We start from the raw sequence: 18873 nt of genomic DNA, 5'->3' as shown, positions 1-18873 counted from the left end.
CGGCGGCGGCGGCGGCGGCCCGGGAGCGGCGGCGGGAGCAGCTGCGGCGCTGGGAGGAGGCGGCGGCGGCGGCGCCGGGCGCGGGGGAGGCGGCGGCGAGGCCGGGCCCGCCCCGGGTGCGCTTCGAGCGCCAGGCCGAGTTCCGAGCGGTCTGCGCAGGCGCGGAGCTGGCGGAGGCGCGCGCCATGGTCATGGCGCCCGAGGGCGGGGGGCGCGCGCTGCTGGGCGGGGCCAACGCGGACGGGATCAGCGCGCTGCACCAGGTGGGCGGGGCTAAGGGGAACGGGGCGGGGCTAAGGGGAACGGGGCGGGGCTAAGGGGAACGGGCGGGGCCAACGCGGACGGGATCGGCGCGCTGCACCAGGTGGGCGGGGCCAGAGGGAATGGGCGGGGCTAACGGGGACGGGCGGGGCCAACGCGGACGGGATCGGCGCGCTCCACCAGGTGGGCGGGGCTAAAGGGGAGGGGCTTGAGACGGAGTGGGCGGAGCTTTGGGGCCTCAGTGGGGTCCTGGGGGTCCCTGGGGGTGTCCCAATGTCCCCGGTTACGTCCTTGATGTCTCCAATGATCTCCCCAATGTCCCCAGTGATGTCCCCATCGGTGTCCCCAGTGATGTCCCCAGGGGTGTCCCCAGTGATGTCCCCAGGCCTGCATTGACGAGAACATGGAGGTCGTGCAGTTCCTGGGGTGGTTTGGGGGATCCCTGAGAGTGTCCCCAATGTCCCCATCGATGTCCCCAGTGATGTCCCCAGGGGTGTCCCCAGGGGTGTCCCCAGTGATGTCCCCAATGCTGTCCCCAGGCCTGCATCGACGAGAACATGGAGGTCGTGCAGTTCCTGGTGGAGAGCGGCGCCGACGTGAACCAGGCCGACAACGAGGGCTGGACCCCCCTGCACGTGGCTGCGGCCTGCGGATGCCGCCACATCGCCCAGTGAGCGACCAAAACACCCCGAAAACACCCCAAAAACACCCCCAAAGTACCCCCAAAATATCTTGAAAATATCCCCTAAAATACCCCCAAAATATCCCAAAATCCCCCAGCGCCGCACGTTGGCCGACGCATCGCTCAGTGAGTGACCAAAAACACCCAAAATACCCCCCAAAATACCCCAAAATATCCCAAAAACATCCCCAAAATATCCCAAAAACATCCCCAAAATATCCTGAAAATACCCCCTAAAATACCCCCAAAATATCCCAAAATCCCCCAGCGCCGCACGTTGGCCGACGCATCGCTCAGTGAGTGACCAAAAACACCCAAAATACCCCCCAAAATACCCCAAAATATCCCAAAAACATCCCCAAAATATCCCAAAAACATCCCCAAAATATCCTGAAAATACCCCCAATATATCCTGGAAACACCCCCAAAAATGTCCAACACGCAACGGCTGAAACTTCCCCAAAATCGCTGCAGACCCACCTGTCCCCACGTGTCCCTCACCTGTCCCCAGGCACCTGTGACCCCCTGTGCCCCCCAAACCCCCCTGTGCCCCCCTGTGCCCCCCGAGGTCAGCTGTGCTCACCTGTGCCCAGGTACCTGTGCCCCCCCTGTGCCCCCCAAACCCCCCTGTGCCCCCCCCAAAGTCACCTGTGCTCACCTGTGCCCAGGTACCTGTGCCCCCCTGTGCCCCCAAGGTCAGCTGTGCTCACCTGTGCCCAGGTACCTGTGCCCCCCCTGTGCCCCCCAAGGCCAGCTGTGCTCACCTGTGCCCAGGTACCTGTGCCCCCCCTGTGCCCCCCAAACCCCCCTGTGCCCCCCCCAAAGTCACCTGTGCTCACCTGTGCCCAGGTACCTGCTGGATCGCGGCGCCGCCGCCGTCACCTGTGCCCCCCAAACCCCCCTGTGCCCCCCCTGTGCCCCCCAAACCCCCGTGTGCCCAACCTGTGCCCCCCTGTGCCCCCCCAAAGTCACCTGTGCTCACCTGTGCCCAGGTACCTGTGCCCCCCAAACCCCCCCGTGCCCCCCTGTGCCCCCCAAGGTCAGCTGTGCTCACCTGTGCCCAGGTACCTGTACCCCCCTGTGCCCCCCAAACCCCCCCTGTGCCCCCAAGGTCAGCTGTGCTCACCTGTGCCCAGGTACCTGTGCCCCCCTGTGCCCCCAAGGTCAGCTGTGCTCACCTGTGCCCAGGTACCTGTGCCCCCCTGTGCCCCCAAGGTCAGCTGTGCTCACCTGTGCCCAGGTACCTGTGCCCCCCTGTGCCCCCAAGGTCAGCTGTGCTCACCTGTGCCCAGGTACCTGTGCCCCCTGTGCCCCCCAAGGCCAGCTGTGCTCACCTGTGCCCAGGTACCTGTGCCCCCCTGTGCCCCCCTGTGCCCCCTGTGCCCCCAAGGTCAGCTGTGCTCACCTGTGCCCAGGTACCTGTGCCCCCCTGTGCCCCCCAAGGCCAGCTGTGCTCACCTGTGCCCAGGTACCTGTGCCCCCCCTGTGCCCCCCAAGGCCAGCTGTGCTCACCTGTGCCCAGGTACCTGTGCCCCCCCTGTGCCCCCCTGTGCCCCCTGTGCCCCCAAGGTCAGCTGTGCTCACCTGTGCCCAGGTACCTGTGCCCCCCTGTGCCCCCAAGGTCAGCTGTGCTCACCTGTGCCCAGGTACCTGTGCCCCCCTGTGCCCCCAAGGTCATCTGTGCTCACCTGTGCCCAGGTACCTGTGCCCCCTGTGCCCCCCAAGGCCAGCTGTGCTCACCTGTGCCCAGGTACCTGTGCCCCCTGTGCCCCCAAGGCCAGCTGTGCTCACCTGTGCCCAGGTACCTGTGCCCCCTGTGCCCCCAAGGCCAGCTGTGCTCACCTGTGCCCAGGTACCTGTGCCCCCTGTGCCCCCAAGGCCAGCTGTGCTCACCTGTGCCCAGGTACCTGTGCCCCCTGTGCCTCCAAGGTCAGCTGTGCTCACCTGTGCCCAGGTACCTGTGCCCCCCTGTGCCCCCCAAGGCCAGCTGTGCTCACCTGTGCCCAGGTACCTGTGCCCCCTGTGCCCCCCAAGGTCAGCTGTGCTCACCTGTGCCCAGGTACCTGTGCCCCCCTGTGCCCCCAAGGTCAGCTGTGCTCACCTGTGCCCAGGTACCTGTGCCCCCTGTGCCCCCAAGGTCAGCTGTGCTCACCTGTGCCCAGGTACCTGTGCCCCCCTGTGCCCCCCTGTGCCCCCTGTGCCCCCAAGGTCAGCTGTGCTCACCTGTGCCCAGGTACCTGTGCCCCCTGTGCCCCCCAAGGTCAGCTGTGCTCACCTGTGCCCAGGTACCTGTGCCCCCTGTGCCCCCAAGGCCAGCTGTGCTCACCTGTGCCCAGGTACCTGCTGGATCACGGCGCCGACGCCGCCGCCGTCACCTGTGACCTGGAGCTGCCGCTGGAGGTGGCCGAGGACGAGGCCCTGGAGGAGCTGCTGAGGGCGGAGCTACAGCGCAGGGGTGGGCGGGGCTCCGGGAATGGGCGGAGCTACAGCGCAGGGGTGGGCGGGGCCTCTGGAGTGGGTGGGGTCTTGCTGAGGGTGGAGCTACAGCGCGGGGTGGGCGGGGCCTCTGCAGTGGGCGGGGCTTCAATGGGGTGGGTGGGGCATTGCTGAGGGCAGGGCTGCAGCGCAGGGGTGGGCGGGGCCTCTGGAGTGGGCGGGGTCTTGCTGAGGACAGACCTACAGTGCAGGGCTGGGTGGGGCCTCTGGAGTGGGCGGGGTCTTGCTGAGGGCGGAGCTACAGCGCAGGGGTGGGCGGGGCTACTGAAGGGGCGGGGCCTTGCTGAGGGCGGAGCTACAGCGCAGGGGTGGGCAGGGCATCTGGAGTGGGCGGGGCTTCAGTGGGGTGGGTGGGGCATTGCTGAGGGCAGGGCTGCTGCTCGGGGTGGGCGGGGCTACTGAAGGGGCGGGGCTTTGCTGAGGATGGAGCTGCGGCGCAGGGGTGGGAGGGGCTTCAATGGGGTGGGAGGGGCATTGCTGAGGGCGGAGCTACAGCGCAGGGGTGGGCGGGGCCTTGCTGGGGGCAGAGTTACAGTGCAGGGGTGGGCGGGGCCTCACGGGGTGGGCGGGGCTTTGGGAATAGGGTGTGGTCTGCAGGTGGGTGTGGCTGGGTGTGATCAGCCTGTGCCCAGGTGGGATCAGGGCGTGCTCAGGGCATGCTCAGGTGCTCAGGGTGTGTCCAGGTGTGCCCAGGTGTGCTCAGGGCATGGCCAGGGCGTGTCCAGGTGTGCTCAGGTGTGATCAAAGCATATCCAGGTGCAGTCAGGGTGTGTCCAGGTGTGCTCAGGGTGTGCCCAGGTGCAGTCCGGGCATCCCCAGGTGTGCCCAGGTGTGCTCAGGGTGTGTCCAGGTGTGCCCAGGTGTGCTCAGGGCATGGCCAGGGTGTGACCAGGTGTGCTCAGGTGTGATCAAAGCATATCCGGGTGCAGTCAGGGTGTGTCCAGATGTGTCCAGGTGTGCTCAGGGTGTGCCCAGGTGCAGTCACGGCATCCCCAGGTGTGTCCAGGTGTGCCCAGGTGTGGTCAAGCTGTATCCAGGTGCAGTCAGGGTGTGTCTAGATGTGCTCAGGTATCCTCTAGGTGGGCTCAGGCTGTGCCCAGGCGTGCCCAGGTGTGCCCAGGCGTGCCCAGGTGTGCCCAGGTGTGTTACCTGTGCCCAGGTGTGGAGGTGGCAGCGGCCAGGCGGGCGGAGGAGGAGCGCATGCTGTGGGACACGCGGCTGTGGTTGGACTCAGGTGTACCTGGGCGGGCTCAGGCTGTGCCCAGGTGTGCCCAGGCGTGCCCAGGCGTGCCCAGGTGTGCCCAGGTGTGTTCCCTGTGCCCAGGTGTGGAGGTGGCAGCCGCTGAGGAGGAGCGCATGCTGCGGGACACGCGGCTCTGGGTGGGCTCAGGTGTACCTGGGCGGGCTCAGGCTGTGCCCAGGCGTGCCCAGGTGTGCCCAGGTGTGCTCAGGTGTGCTCAGGTGTGCCCAGGTGTGCTCAGGTGTGTTACCTGTGCCCAGGTGTGGAGGTGGCGGATGCCAAGCGGGCGGAGGAGGAGCGCATGCTGCGGGACACGCGCCTCTGGGTGGGGTCAGGCTGTGCCCGGGTGTGTTACCTGTGCCCGGGTGTGTTACCTGTGCCCAGGTGTGGAGGTGGCAGCCGCTGAGGAGGAGCGCATGCTGCGGGACACGCGGCTCTGGGTGGGCTCAGGTGTACCTGGGTGGGCTCAAGCTGTGCCCAGGCGTGCCCAGGTGTGCTCAGGTGTGCCCAGGTGTGTTCCCTGTGCCCAGGTGTGGAGGTGGCAGCCGCTGAGGAGGAGCGCATGCTGCGGCACACGCGGCTCTGGGTGGGCTCAGGTGTACCTGGGCGGGCTCAGGCTGTGCCCAGGCGTGCCCAGGTGTGCCCAGGTGTGCCCAGGTGTGTTCCCTGTGCCCAGGTGTGGAGGTGGCAGCGGCCAAGCGGGCGGAGGAGGAGCGCATGCTGCGGGACACGCGGCTCTGGGTGGGCTCAGGTGTACCTGGGCGGGCTCAGGCTGTGCCCAGGCGTGCCCAGGTGTGCCCAGGTGTGTTCCCTGTGCCCAGGTGTGGAGGTGGCGGCTGCCAAGCGGGCGGAGGAGGAGCGCATGCTGCGGGACACGCGCCTCTGGTTGGACTCGGGGCAGCTCCGCGACTGCCCCCACCCGGCCACCGGGGCCAGCGCGCTGCACGTGGCGGCCGCCAAGGGCTACATCGAGGTCATGAGGTGACACAAACGGGACATTTGGGGCGTTTTGGGGCATTTCGGGATTTTTTAGGATTTTTTGGGGGATTTTTTTGGGATTTTTTGGGATTTTTTAGGGATTTTTTGAGGGTTTTTTGGGGTCTGTCCCAGCGGGGCCAGCGCGCTGCACGTGGCATCGCCGAGGGCTGCATCGAGGTCATGAGGTGACACAAACGGGCAATTTGGGGCATTTTGGGGCATTTTGGGATTTTTTAGGATTTTTTGGGATTTTTTAGGATTTTTTGGGGGTTTTTTGTGGATTTTTTGGGATTTTTTAGGGATTTTTTGAGGGTTTGTTTGGGGTCTGTCCCACCGGGGCCAGCGCGCTGCACGTGGCATCGCCAAGGGCTACATCGAGGTCATGAGGTGACACAAACGGGACATTTGGGGCATTTTGGGGGCATTTCGGGGTTTTGGGGTTTTTTAGGATTTTTTGGGGAATTTTTTAGGGATTTTTTGGGATTTTTTAGGGATTTTTTGAGGGTTTTTGGGGTCTGTCCCACCGGGGCCAGCGCGCTGCACGTGGCGGCCGCCAAGGGCTGCATCGAGGTCATGAGGTGACACAAACGGGACATTTGGGGCATTTTGGGGCATTTTGGGATTTTTTAGGATTTTTTGGGATTTTTTAGGATTTTTTGGGGGTTTTTTGTGGATTTTTTGGGATTTTTTAGGGATTTTTTGAGGGTTTGTTTGGGGTCTGTCCCACCGGGGCCAGCGCGCTGCACGTGGCATCGCCAAGGGCTACATCGAGGTCATGAGGTGACACAAACGGGACATTTGGGGCATTTTGGGGGCATTTCGGGGTTTTGGGGTTTTTTAGGATTTTTTGGGGAATTTTTTAGGGATTTTTTGGGATTTTTTAGGGATTTTTTGAGGGTTTTTGGGGTCTGTCCCACTGGGGCCAGCGCGCTGCACGTGGCGGCCACCAAGGGCTGCATCGAGGTCGTGAGGTGACACAAAAGGGGACTTTGGGGCATTTTGGGGCATTTTGGGATTTTTTAGGATTTTTTAGTGATTTTTTGTGTTACCTGAGGTGATTTTGGGTCCCCTGAGGGTGGGGTTGGGTTACACGTGGGAGGTTTTTGCTCACCTCTGGTTGGTTTTGGTTCACCTGAGCTGGTTTTGGGTTTCCTTGGAGTCGTTTTGGGGTCACTTCAGGTGGTTTTTGTGTGACTTCAGGTGATTTTGGGGTGATTTTTGGGTGATTTTAGGAGATTTTTGGGTGATTTTAGGTGATTTTGGTGACTTCAGGAGATTTTGGGGTGACTAGGTGACTTTTGTGTGACTTTGGGTGATTTTTGGGTGACTCTGGGTGGTTTTTGGGTGACTTTAGCTGGTTTTTGAGTGACTTCAGGTGATTTTTGGGTGACTTTGGGTGATTTTTGGTGGTTTTTGGGTGACTTCAGGGGATTTTTGGGTGACTTTAAATGATTTTTGGGTGACTCTGGGTGGGTTTTGGGTGACTTTGGATGATTTTGGGATGACTTTAGGTGGTTTTTGAGTGACTCTGGGTGATTTTTGGGTGACTGGGTGGTTTTTGCCCACTCTGGGTGGTTTTTGTGTCACTCTGGGTGGGTTTTGCCCACTCTGGGTGGTTTTTGAGTGACTTTAGATGAATTTTGGGTCACTCTGGGTGGGTTTTTGCCCACTCTGGGTGGGTTTTGCCCACTCTGGGTGGGTTTTGAGTCACTTTAGATGAATTTTGGGTCACTCTGAGTGGTTTTGTCCACCCTGGGTGGTTTTTGGGTGAATCTGGGTGGGTTTTGAGTCACTTTAGATGAATTTTGAGTGACTCTGGCTGGTTTTTTGCCCACTCTGGGTGGTTTTTGCCCACTCTGGGTGGTTTTTGTGTCACTCTGGGTGGGTTTTGCCCACTCTGGGTGGGTTTTGAGTCACTTCAGATGAATTTTGGGTGACTCTGGCTGGGTTTTGCCCACTCTGGGTGGTTTTTGCCCACTCTGGGTGGTTTTGTCCACCCTGGGTGGTTTTTGGGTGACTCTGGGTGGTTTTTGAGTGACTTTAGATGAATTTTGAGTGACTCTGGCTGAGTTTTTGCCCACTCTGGGTGGGTTTTGGGTGACTCTGGGGGGTTTTTGCCCACTCTGAGTGGGTTTCAGGTGACTCTGGGTGGGTTTTTGCCCACTCTGGCTGGTTTTGAGTCACTTTAGATGAATTTTGAGTGACTCTGGGTGGTTTTTGAGTGACTTTAGATGAATTTTGAGTGACTCTGGGTGGTTTTTGCCCACTCTGGCTGGTTTTTGCCCACTCTGGCTGGGTTTTGAGTCACTTTAGATGAATTTTTAGTGACTCTGGGTGGGTTTTTGCCCACTCTGGGTGGGGTTTTTCCCACTCTGGCTGGTTTTTGCCCACTCTGGGTGGGTTTTGGGTGACTCTGGGGGTTTTTTGGGTGACTCTGAGTGGGTTTCAGGTGACTCTGGGTGGGTTTTGCCCACTCTGGGTGGTTTTGAGTCACTTTAGATGAATTTTGAGTGACTCTGGGTGGTTTTTGAGTGACTTTAGATGAACTTTGGGTGACTCTGGGTGGGTTTTTGTCCACCCTAGGTGGTTTTTGCCCACTCTGGGTGGGTTTTGAGTCACTTTAGATGAATTTTGGGTGACTCTGGGTGGGTTTTTGCCCACTCTGGGTGGTTTTTGCCCACTCTGGGTGGGTTTTGAGTCACTTTAGATGAATTTTGGGTGACTCTGGCTGGTTTTTGCCCACTCTGGGTGGGTTTTGCCCACTCTGGGTGGGTTTTTGCCCACTCTGGGTGGGTTTTTGCCCCCAGGCTGCTGCTGGCCGCGGGCTACGACCCCGACGTGCGGGACAAGGACGGGTGGACGCCGCTGCACGCGGCCGCGCACTGGGGCGTGGAGGAGGCGTGCCGGCTACTGTGCGAGCACCTGTGCGACATGAGCCCCCAGAACAACGTGGTGAGAACAAAACCGGGGAAATTGGGATTTATTGGGGATTTTTGGGGATTTTTGGGGAGTTTTTGGGGTTTTTTGGGGGATTTTTGGGGATTTTTGGGGCTGGTTTTTGGGGCTGGTTTTGGATAGTTTTGGGGGATTTTTGGGGAATTTTTTGGGGAATTTTTTTGGGATTTTTGGAGGTTTTTTGAGGGATTTTTGGGGTGGTTTTTGGGGATTCTTTGAGGGATTTTTGGGGTGGTTTATGGGTTTCTTTGGGGGAATTTTTGGGGTGGTTTTTGGGGATTCTTTGAGGGATTTTTGGGGATTTTTTGAGGGATTTTTGGGGTGGTTTTTGGGGCTGGATTTGGATGGTTTAGGGGGATTTTTGGGCTGGCTTTTGGGGATTTTTGGGGATTTTGGGGGTGGTTTTTGGGGATTTTTTGAGGGATTTTTGGGGATTTTTGGGGATTTTGGGGGATTTTTGGGGTGGTTTTTGGGGTGTTTTGGGGTTTGGGGCGTGCCGGCTGCTGTGCGAGCACCTGTGCGACATGAGCCCCCAGAACAACGTGGTGAGAACAAAACCAGGCGAAATTGGGATTTATTGGGCATTTTTGGGGGATTTTTGGGGATTTTTGGGGAATTTTTGGGGGATTTTTTGAGGGATTTTTGGGGTGGTTTTGGGGGTTTTTTGGGGGGATTTTGGGGGTGGTTTTTGGGGATTTTTTTCGGGATTTTTTGAGGGATTTTTGGGGTGGTTTTGGGGGATTTTTGGGGGATTTTTGGGGTGGTTTTTGGGGTGTTTTGGGGGTTTGGGGCGTGCCGGCTGCTGTGCGAGCACCTGTGCGACATGAGCCCCCAGAACAAGGTGGTGAGAACAAAACCGGGCGAAATTGGGATTTATTGGGCATTTTTGGGGGATTTTTGGGGAGTTTTGGGGATTTTTGGGGATTTTTCAGGGATTTTTGGGGTGGTTTTTGGGGAGTTTTTTGGGGAATTTTTTGGGGATTTTTGGGGAATTTTTGGGGGGATTTTTTGAGGGATTTTTGGAGGTTTTTTGAGGGATTTTTGGGGTGGTTTTGGGGTTTTTTTGGGGGGATTTTGGGGGTGGTTTTTGGGGATTTTTTCGGGATTTTTTTCGGGATTTTTGGGGTGGTTTTGGAGGATTTTTGAGGGATTTTTGGGGTGGTTTTTGGGGTGTTTTGGGGTTTGGGCCGTGCCGGCTGCTGTGCGAGCACCTGTGCGACATGAGCCCCCAGAACAACGTGGTGAGAACAAAACCGGGCGAAATTGGGATTTATTGGGGATTTTTGGTGATTTTTGGGGTGGTTTTTGGGGATTTTTGGGGGATTTTTGAGGGATTTTTGGGGATTTTGGGGGATTTTTGGGGGATTTTTGGGGTGGTTTTTGGGGAGTTTTTTGGGGAATTTTTTGGGGATTTTTGTGGTGGTTTTTGGGGATTTTTTGGGGAATTTTTGAGGGATTTTTGGGGTGTTTTGGGGTGTTTTGGGGTTTGGGGCGTGCCGGCTGCTGTGCGAGCACCTGTGCGACATGAGCCCCCAGAACAACGTGGTGAGAACAAAACCGGGGAAATTGGGATTTATTGGGGATTTTTGGGGATTTTTGGGGTGGTTTTTGGGGTTTTTTGGGGGATTTTTGGGGATTTTTGGGGCTGGTTTTTGGGGCTGGTTTTGGATAGTTTTGGGGGATTTTTGGGGAATTTTTTGGGGAATTTTTTTGGGATTTTTGGAGGTTTTTTGAGGGATTTTTGGGGTGGTTTTTGGGGATTCTTTGAGGGATTTTTGGGGTGGTTTATGGGTTTCTTTGGGGGAATTTTTGGGGTGGTTTTTGGGGATTCTTTGAGGGATTTTTGGGGATTTTTTGAGGGATTTTTGGGGTGGTTTTTGGGGCTGGATTTGGATGGTTTAGGGGGATTTTTGGGCTGGCTTTTGGGGATTTTTTGGGATTTTTGGGGAATTTTTGGGGGATTTTTTGAGGGATTTTTGGGGTGGTTTTGGGGGTTTTTTGGGGGGATTTTGGGGGTGGTTTTTGGGGTGTTTTGGGGGTTTGGGGCGTGCCGGCTGCTGTGCGAGCACCTGTGCGACATGAGCCCCCAGAACAAGGTGGTGAGAACAAAACCAGGCGAAATTGGGATTTTTGGGGATTTTTGGGGGATTTTTGGGGTGGTTTTTGGGGATTTTTGGGGGATTTTTGGGGATTTTTGAGGGATTTTTGGGGTGGTTTTTGGGGTGTTTTGGGGTTTGGGGCGTGCCGGCTGCTGTGCCAGCCCCTGTGCGACATGAGCCCCCAGAACAACGTGGTGAGAGCGCAGCCGGGGGAAATTGGGATTTTGGGGATTTTTGGGGATTTTTGGGGATTTATTGGGGAATTTTGGGGATTTTTGAGGGATTTTTGGGGTGGTTTTTGAGGGTGTTTTTGGATGGTTTTGGGGGATTTTTAGGATGGTTTTTGAGGAGTTTTCTGGGGAATTTTTGGGAGATTTTTGGGGGTTTTCTGAGGGATTTTTGGGGAATTTTTGGGGGAATTTTTGGGGTGGTTTTTGGGGCTGTTTTTGGATGGTTTGGGGGATTTTTGGGCTGGCTTTTGGAGAGTTTTTTGGGGAATTTTTGGGGATTTTTGTGGTGGTTTTTGGGGAATTTTTGGGAATTTTTGAGGGATTTTTTGGGGATTTTTTGAGGGATTTTTGGGGGGGTTTCTGGGGCTGGTTTTGGATGGTTGGGGGGAATTTTTGGGCTGGTTTTTGGGGAGTTTTTGGGGGATTTTAGGGGGATTTTTGGGCTGGTTTTTGGGGAGGTTTTTGGGGAATTTTTGGGGATTTTTGTGGTGGTTTTTGGGGCTTTTTTTGGGGATTTTTGAGGGATTTTTGGGGTGGTTTTTGGGGATTTTTTTGGGGAATTTTTTTGGGATTTTTTGAGGGATTTTTGGGGTGGTTTCTGGGGATTTTTGAGGGATTTTTTGGGGGATTTTTGGGGTGGTTTTGGGGAGTTTTTTGGGGAATTTTTGGGGATTTTTGTGGTGGTTTTTGGGTATTTTTTTAGAATTTTTGGGGATTATTTTGAGGGATTTTTGGGGTGGTTTTTGGGGCTGTTTTTGGATGGTTTGGGGGGATTTTGGGGCTGGTTTCTGGGGAGTTTTTTGGGGAATTTTTTGGGGATTTTGGGGGGATTTTTGGGGAGTTTTTGGGGATTTTTTGGGGATTTTTGGGGATTTTTGGGGTGGTTTTTGGGGCTGGTTTTGGATAGTTTTGGGGGATTTTTGGGGAATTTTTGGGGGATTTTTTGGGGAATTTTGGGGATTTTTTTGGGGATTTTTGAGGGATTTTTGGGGTGGTTTTTGGGGTGTTTTGGGGGTTTGGGCCGTGCCGGCTGCTGTGCGAGCACCTGTGCGACATGAGCCCCCAGAACAACGTGGTGAGAATAAAACCGGGGAAATTGGGATTTTTCGGGATTTTTTGGGATTTTTTGGGGATTTTTGGGGTGGTTTTTGGGGATTTTTGGGGTTTTTTTGGGGGATTTTTGGGGATCCTTTGAGGGATTTTTGGGGTGGTTTTTGGGGATTTTTTGAGGGATTGTTGGGGTGGTTTTTGGGGCTGTTTTTGGATGGTTTGGGAGGATTTTTGGGCTGGCTTTTGGGGAGTTTTTTGGGGAATTTTTGAGGGATTTTTGTGGTGGTTTTTGGGGATATTTTTGGGATTTTTTGGGGATTTTTTGAGGGATTGTTGGGGTGCTTTTTGGGGCTGGTTTTGGATGGTTTGGGGGATTTTTGGGCTGGCTTTTGGGGAATTTTTTTGGGGAATTTTTGGGGATTTTTTGGGGGATTTTTTTGGTTTTTTTGGGGTGGTTTTTGGGGATTTTTTTTGGGATTTTTGGGCTGGTTTTTGGGGAGGTTTTTGGGGATTTTTTGGGGATTTTTTTTGGGATTTTTGTGGTGGTTTTTGGGGATTTTTTGAGGGATTTTCGGGGTGGTTTTTGGGGCTGGTTTTGGATGGTTTGGGGGAATTTTTGGGCTGGCTTTTGGGGAGTTTTTGGGGGATTTTGGGGGGTTTTTTGAGGGATTTTTTGGGGTGTTTTTTGGGGATTTTTTGGGGATTTTTGGGCTGTTTTTTGGGGATTATTGGGGGGATTTTTGGGGTGATTTTGGGAGGTTTTGGGACAGTTTCTGGCCGTGTCCCTGGCAGGGGCAGCGTCCCTGTGACCTGGCCGATGAGGAGACCCTGCCCCTGCTGGAGGAGCTGCAGCGCAGGCAGATCCACGTGAGAGCCCAAAACCCTCAGATTCGCCCCAAAAACACCCAAAATCACCACAAAAACACCCAAAATCACCCCAAAATCCACAGATTCGCTCCAAAAACACCCAAAATCACCCCAAAATTCAGCCCCAAACCCTCAAATTCAGACCAAGCCACAGAAAACTGCCCCGAAATCTCCCCCAGAAATCCCCAAAATGCCCCAAACTGCCCAAATTCCCCCAAAATCCCCCAAAGTGCCCCCCCGGACCCCTCCCCCGTTCCGGGGTCCCCGGGGGCTCCCCGTGACCGCCCCTCCCCCTCCCCTCCCCTCCCCCCCCCAGCTGCGCCGGCAGAAGGACCCGGGGGCCCCTCCCCCACCCCCGGCAGCCACCGAGGGAGCCCCTCCCCCCACGGGGGGCAGCAAACAGCGACGGTGAGAGCCCGAAATAACCCCAAAATAACCCAAAATAACCCCAAAATAACCCCAAAATTACCCCAAAATAACCCCAAAATAACCCCAAAATAACCCCAAAATTACCCCAAAATAACCCCAAAATAACCCCAAAAATAACCCAGGATGGCCCCAAAAATAACCCCAAAAATAACCCCAAAAATAACCCGGGATGGCCCCAAAGTACCCCAAAAATAACCCCAAAAATAACCCGGGATGGCCCCAAAATAACCCCAAAATAACCCCAAAATAACCCCAAAAATATCCCAAAAATAACCCCAAAAATAACCCGGGATGACCCCAAAAATAACCCCAAAGTAACCCCAAAAATAACCCCAAAAATAACCCCAAAGTAACCCCAAAAATAACCCCAAAATAACCCCAAAAATAACCCCAAAATAACCCGGGATGGCCCCAAAAATAACCCCAAAATAACCCCAAAATAACCCCAAAAATAACCCCAAAATAACCCCAAAAACAACCCCAAAATAACCCCAAAAATAACCCCAAAAGTAACCCCAAAATAACCCCGAAATAACCCCGAAATAACCCCGAAATAACCCCAAAAATAACCCGGGATGGCCCCAAAGTAACCCCAAAAATAACCCCAAAATAACCCCAAAATAACCCGGGATGGCCCCGAAATAACCCCAAAATAACCCCAAAAATAACCCGGGATGGCCCCGAAAGTACCCCCAAAACAACGGGATCGCCCCAAAAATAAACCCAAAGGATACCCCCAAAAATGTCCGGAATCCCCCCAAAAATAAACCCAAACTATACCCCCAAAAATGTCCATGATCGCCCCAAAAATAACCCCAGAAATGTCCCCAAAATACCCCCAAAAACAACGGAATCACCCCAAAAATGAACCCTAAATATACCCCAAACCACCCTGAAATTACCCCAAAAATAAATCCTGAAAATACCCCAAAACCACCCTGAAATTACCCCAAAAATAACCCCAGAAATGTCCCCAAAATACCCCCAAAAATGCTGGAATTGCCCCAAAAATAAACCCGAAGTATAGCCCCAAAAATGTCCGGAATCACCCCAAAAATAACCCCAGAAATGTCCCCAAAATACCCCCAAAAAACATTTTTGGGAATCGCCCCAAAAATAAACCCAAAGGATACCCCCAAAAATCTCCACAATTACCCCAAAAATAACCCCTGAAAATACCCCAAAACCACCCGGAAATTACCCCAAAAAAAAATCCTGAAAATCCCCAGAAAATGCCCCCAAAATCCCCAGAAAACGCCCCCAAAATCCCCCCCAAAATCCCCATTTTTTCACCGAATTTCCCCGTTTTTTCGCCCAAACTGAAATGTTTATATTCTATAATTTCTATTTTTGCCCAAATTTGCCATTTTAAATCCCCATTTTTTCACCGAATTTCCCCGTTTTTTCGCCCAAACTGAAATGTTTATAATCTATAATTTGTATTTTTGCCCGAATTTGCCGTTTTTCCCCTCAGAACGTCGGTGTCCCGCCGCAGCTCCCGGGAGCAGCCCCAGACCCCCATTTTCCCCCCAAAATCCCCATTTTCCCCCTAAAATCCCCATTTTTTCACCGAATTTCCCCGTTTTTTCGCCCAAACTGAAGTTATCATTTATATAATTTTTATTTTTTCCCGAATTTGCCGTTTTTCCCCTCAGCACCTCGGTGTCCCGCCGCAGCTCCCGGGAGCAGCCTCAGACCGCCATTATTGCCCCTAAAATCCCCATTTTTTCACCGAATTTCCCCGTTTTTTCACGGAATTTCCCCGTTTTTTCGCCCAAACTGAAATGTTTATATTCTATAATTTGTATTTTTGCCCAAATTTGCCGTTTTTCCCCTCAGCACCTCGGTGTCCCGCCGCAGCTCCCGGGAGCAGCCCCAGACCGCCATTATTGCCCCTAAAATCCCCATTTTTTCACCGAATTTCCCCGTTTTTTCACGGAATTTCCCCGTTTATTCGCCCAAACTGAAATGTTTATAATCTATAATTTGTATTTTTGCCCAAATTTGCCGTTTTTCCCCTCAGCACCTCGGTGTCCCGCCGCAGCTCCCGGGAGCAGCCCCAGACCCCCATTATTGCCCCTAAAATCCCCATTTTCCCCCTAAAATCCCCATTTTTTCGCCGAATTTCCCCGTTTTTTCGCCCAAACTGAAATGTTTTTAATCTATAATTTGTATTTTTGCCCAAATTTGCCGTTTTTCCCCTCAGCACCTCGGTGTCCCGCCGCAGCTCCCGGGAGCAGCCCCAGACCGCCATTATTGCCCCTAAAATCCCCATTTTTTCACCGAATTTCCCCGTTTTTTCACGGAATTTCCCCGTTTTTTCGCCCAAACTGAAATGTTTATAATGTATAATTTTTATTTCTGCCCGAATTTGCCGTTTTTCCCCTCAGAACGTCGGTGTCCCGCCGCAGCTCCCGGGAGCAGCCCCAGACCCCCATTATTGCCCCTAAAATCCCCATTTTCCCCCTAAAATCCCCATTTTTTCACCGAATTTCCCCGTTTTTTCACGGAATTTCCCCGTTTATTCGCCCAAACTGAAATGTTTATAATGTATAATTTTTATTTCTGCCGGAATTTGCCGTTTTTTCCCCTCAGAACGTCGGTGTCCCGCCGCAGCTCCCGGGAGCAGCTCCAGACCGCCATTATTGCCCCTAAAATCCCCGTTTTTTCACCGAATTTCCCCGTTTTTTCACGGAATTTCCCCGTTTTTTCGCCCAAACTGAAATGTTTATAATGTATAATTTTTATTTCTGCCCGAATTTGCCGTTTTTCCCCTCAGAACGTCGGTGTCCCGCCGCAGCTCCCGGGAGCAGCCCCAGACCGCCATTATTGCCCCTAAAATCCCCATTTTTTCACCGAATTTCCCCGTTTTTTCACGGAATTTCCCCGTTTTTTCGCCCAAACTGAAATGTTTATAATGTATAATTTTTATTTCTGCCCGAATTTGCCGTTTTTCCCCTCAGAACGTCGGTGTCCCGCCGCAGCTCCCGGGAGAAGCTGTCGCTGCTGCAGGCCCGGGAGCGGGTGGGGGAGGGGGCGCTGCCCCCCCCCCTCAGCCCCCCGGGAGGGGGCGGGGCCGAGAGCGACGAGGGCGGGGCCAGCGAGGGGGAGGGGCCGGAGGGGGAGCCCCGCCCCCAGGCGGGGGGTGAGCGGGGGGAGGGGAAAACGCGAAATTGGGAAAAAAACGGGGAAAAAAAATGGGAATTTTGGGCGGGAAGATTGATTGGAGATCTTGGGATCAAAAATTGGGATTTTGGGGGGTGATTGGGGTTAAAAAAGGGAATTTTGGATGAAAAAAGTGAATTTTGGGTGAAAAATGGGGATGTGGTAAAATGGGGATTTGGCGAAAATTGGGGGTTTAAGGGAGAAATGGAATGTGGGGAGAAAAAAGTGAATTTGGGGTGAAAAAAGTGAATTTTGGGTGAAAAATGGGAATATGGGGACGTGGTAAAATGGGGGTTTGGCGAAAATTGGGGGTTTAAGGGAGAAATGGAATCTGGGGAGAAAAAAGTGAATTTTGGGTGAAAAAAGTGAATTTTGGGTGAAAAATGGGGACGTGGTAAAATGGGGGTTTGGCGAAAATTGGGGGTTTAAGGGAGAAATGGAATCTGGGGAGAAAAAAGGGAATTTTGGGGTGAAAAAAGTGAATTTTGGGTGAAAAAAGTGAATTTTGGGGTGAAAAATGGGGGCGTGGTAAAATGGGGATTTGGCGAAAATTGGGGGTTTAAGGGAGAAATGGAATGTGGGGAGAAAAAAGGGAATTTTGGGTGAAAAAAGTGAATTTTGGGTGAAAAATGGGAATATGGGGACGTGGTAAAATGGGGGTTTGGCGAAAATTGGGGGTTTAAGGGAGAAATGGAATCTGGGGAGAAAAAAGTGAATTTGGGGTGAAAAAAGTGAATTTTGGGTGAAAAATGGGAATATGGGGACGTGGTAAAATGGGGATTTGGCGAAAATTGGGGGTTTAAGGGAGAAATGGAATCTGGGGAGAAAAAAGGGAATTTTGGGGGGGAAAAATTGGGATTTGGGGTGGAAAAATGGAGATTATAGGGGGAAAAAATGGGCATTTTGGACAAAGCAATGGGAATTTGACGGGAAATGGGGATTTTTGGGAAAAATGGGGATTTTGGGCTGGTTTGGATGGAAAGAAGTGAATTTTGGGTGGGAAAAGGGGAATTTGGGGCAGAAAATGGAGTTTTGGGGGGGTTTTTGGGGAATCTTTGTGGATTTTGGGGATTTTTGGGGATATTTTGGGAGGGGGCGGGGTCTCTCACTGCCCCTCCCCCTCCCCTTTCAGACTCCCCCGAGGCTCCGCCCCCCAACGGCCCCTCCCCCCCACTGCCGGTAAGGCCCCTCCCCCCTCCCTCCATAAATGGGCAAAGGGGCGGGGCCCGGGCGAGGCCCCGCCCCCACCGCCCCCCCAGCCCCCCCCCGGGGCTCTCTGCAGGTCCGGCTCCCTGGGGGCGTGGCCAGGCCGCGCCCGGGACACGCCCCCCGCCCAGGCCCCGCCCCCCGTGCGCCGCTCCGCCTCCTCCCCGCGCCTGCAGGCCCCGCCCACGGTGAGGCCACGCCCCTTTTGGTACCAGCCACGCCCCTTCCTGAGCTTGGCCACGCCCCCTCACGGCCCCTCCCCCCGCAGGGTTCGGAGCCCCCCGGCCGCCCCTCCCCCACCCAGAGACCCCCCAGGTGAGCAGAGGGGGAGGGGCTGAAAGGGGGCGGGGCCTAAAGTGGGAGGGGCTTGATTTGTGGGGGTTGAATGTGGGAGGGGCTTTTAAAGGGCGGGGCTTAGAGGGGAGGGGCTTTAAAAGGGGAGGGGTTTGAGTGGGGAGGAGCTTAAAGGGGCGGAGCCTAAAACTAGGCGGGGCTTAAAAGGGGTGGGGTTAAATTGGGGTGGGGCTTAAAGGGGAGGGGCCTAAATCAGGGAGGGGCATAAAAGGGAGGGGCCTAAAGAGGAGGGGCCTAAATCGGGGAGGGGCCTAAAAGGGCGGGGCCTAAAGAGGAGGGGCCTAAATAAGGGAGGGGCATTAAAGGGCGGGGCCTAAATCAGGGAGGGGCATTAAAGGGCGGGGTTTAGGTGGGAGGGGCTTCGCATGGGTGGGGTTTTAAATGGGAAGGGCTGAAAAGGGGAGGGGCTTCCAATGGGAGCGGCTGATGCTTGCGCCCCTCCCCCACAGCCCCTCCCCCGCCCCGCCCGGAGCCCCCCGGGACCCCCCCGAGCCGAGGGTGCGCAGGTGAGGCCCCGCCCCCACCCCAAAACACCCTGGGACCCCCAAAAATACCCAAAAACCCCCTGGGACCCCCAAAAATCCCCAAATACCCACCTGGGACCCCCAAAAATACCCAAAAACCCCCTGGGACGTCCAAAAATACCCAAAAACCCCCCTAGGACCCCCAAAAATACCCAAAACCCCACCTGGGACCCCCAAAAATACCAAAAAACGCACCTGGGACCCCCAAAAATCCCCAAAACCCCCCTGGGACGTCCAAAAATACCCAAAAATCCCACCTGGGACCCCCAAAAATACCCAAAAACCCCCCTAGGACCCTCAAAAATACCCAAAAATCCCACCTGGGACCCCCAAAAAT

At 54.7% G+C, this 18873-nt stretch overlaps 1 protein-coding gene across 1 annotated transcript in view; it reads left to right on the top strand.

Moving 5' to 3' along the window:
- Window positions 1-2: 2 nt before the first annotated feature.
- Window positions 3-18873, top strand: part of PPP1R12C (protein phosphatase 1 regulatory subunit 12C) — a gene marked incomplete at its 5' end in the record, with an annotated part of 31604 nt that continues 12733 nt past the window's right edge. Inside the window, 12 exon segments of the mRNA XM_058822753.1 lie at window positions 3-263; window positions 801-931; window positions 3280-3398; window positions 5501-5660; window positions 8465-8609; window positions 12784-12858; window positions 13175-13266; window positions 16251-16432; window positions 17585-17846; window positions 17927-17973; window positions 18462-18500; window positions 18503-18518. Coding sequence (XP_058678736.1) covers window positions 3-263; window positions 801-931; window positions 3280-3398; window positions 5501-5660; window positions 8465-8609; window positions 12784-12858; window positions 13175-13266; window positions 16251-16432; window positions 17585-17846; window positions 17927-17973; window positions 18462-18500; window positions 18503-18518 — 1529 coding nt within the window.

The sequence above is a fragment of the Ammospiza caudacuta genome, chromosome 34 (genome assembly GCF_027887145.1).
Source record: "Ammospiza caudacuta isolate bAmmCau1 chromosome 34, bAmmCau1.pri, whole genome shotgun sequence".
Classification (NCBI taxonomy): Eukaryota; Metazoa; Chordata; class Aves; order Passeriformes; family Passerellidae; genus Ammospiza; species Ammospiza caudacuta.
This window is presented reverse-complemented; position numbering and strand designations above follow the sequence as displayed.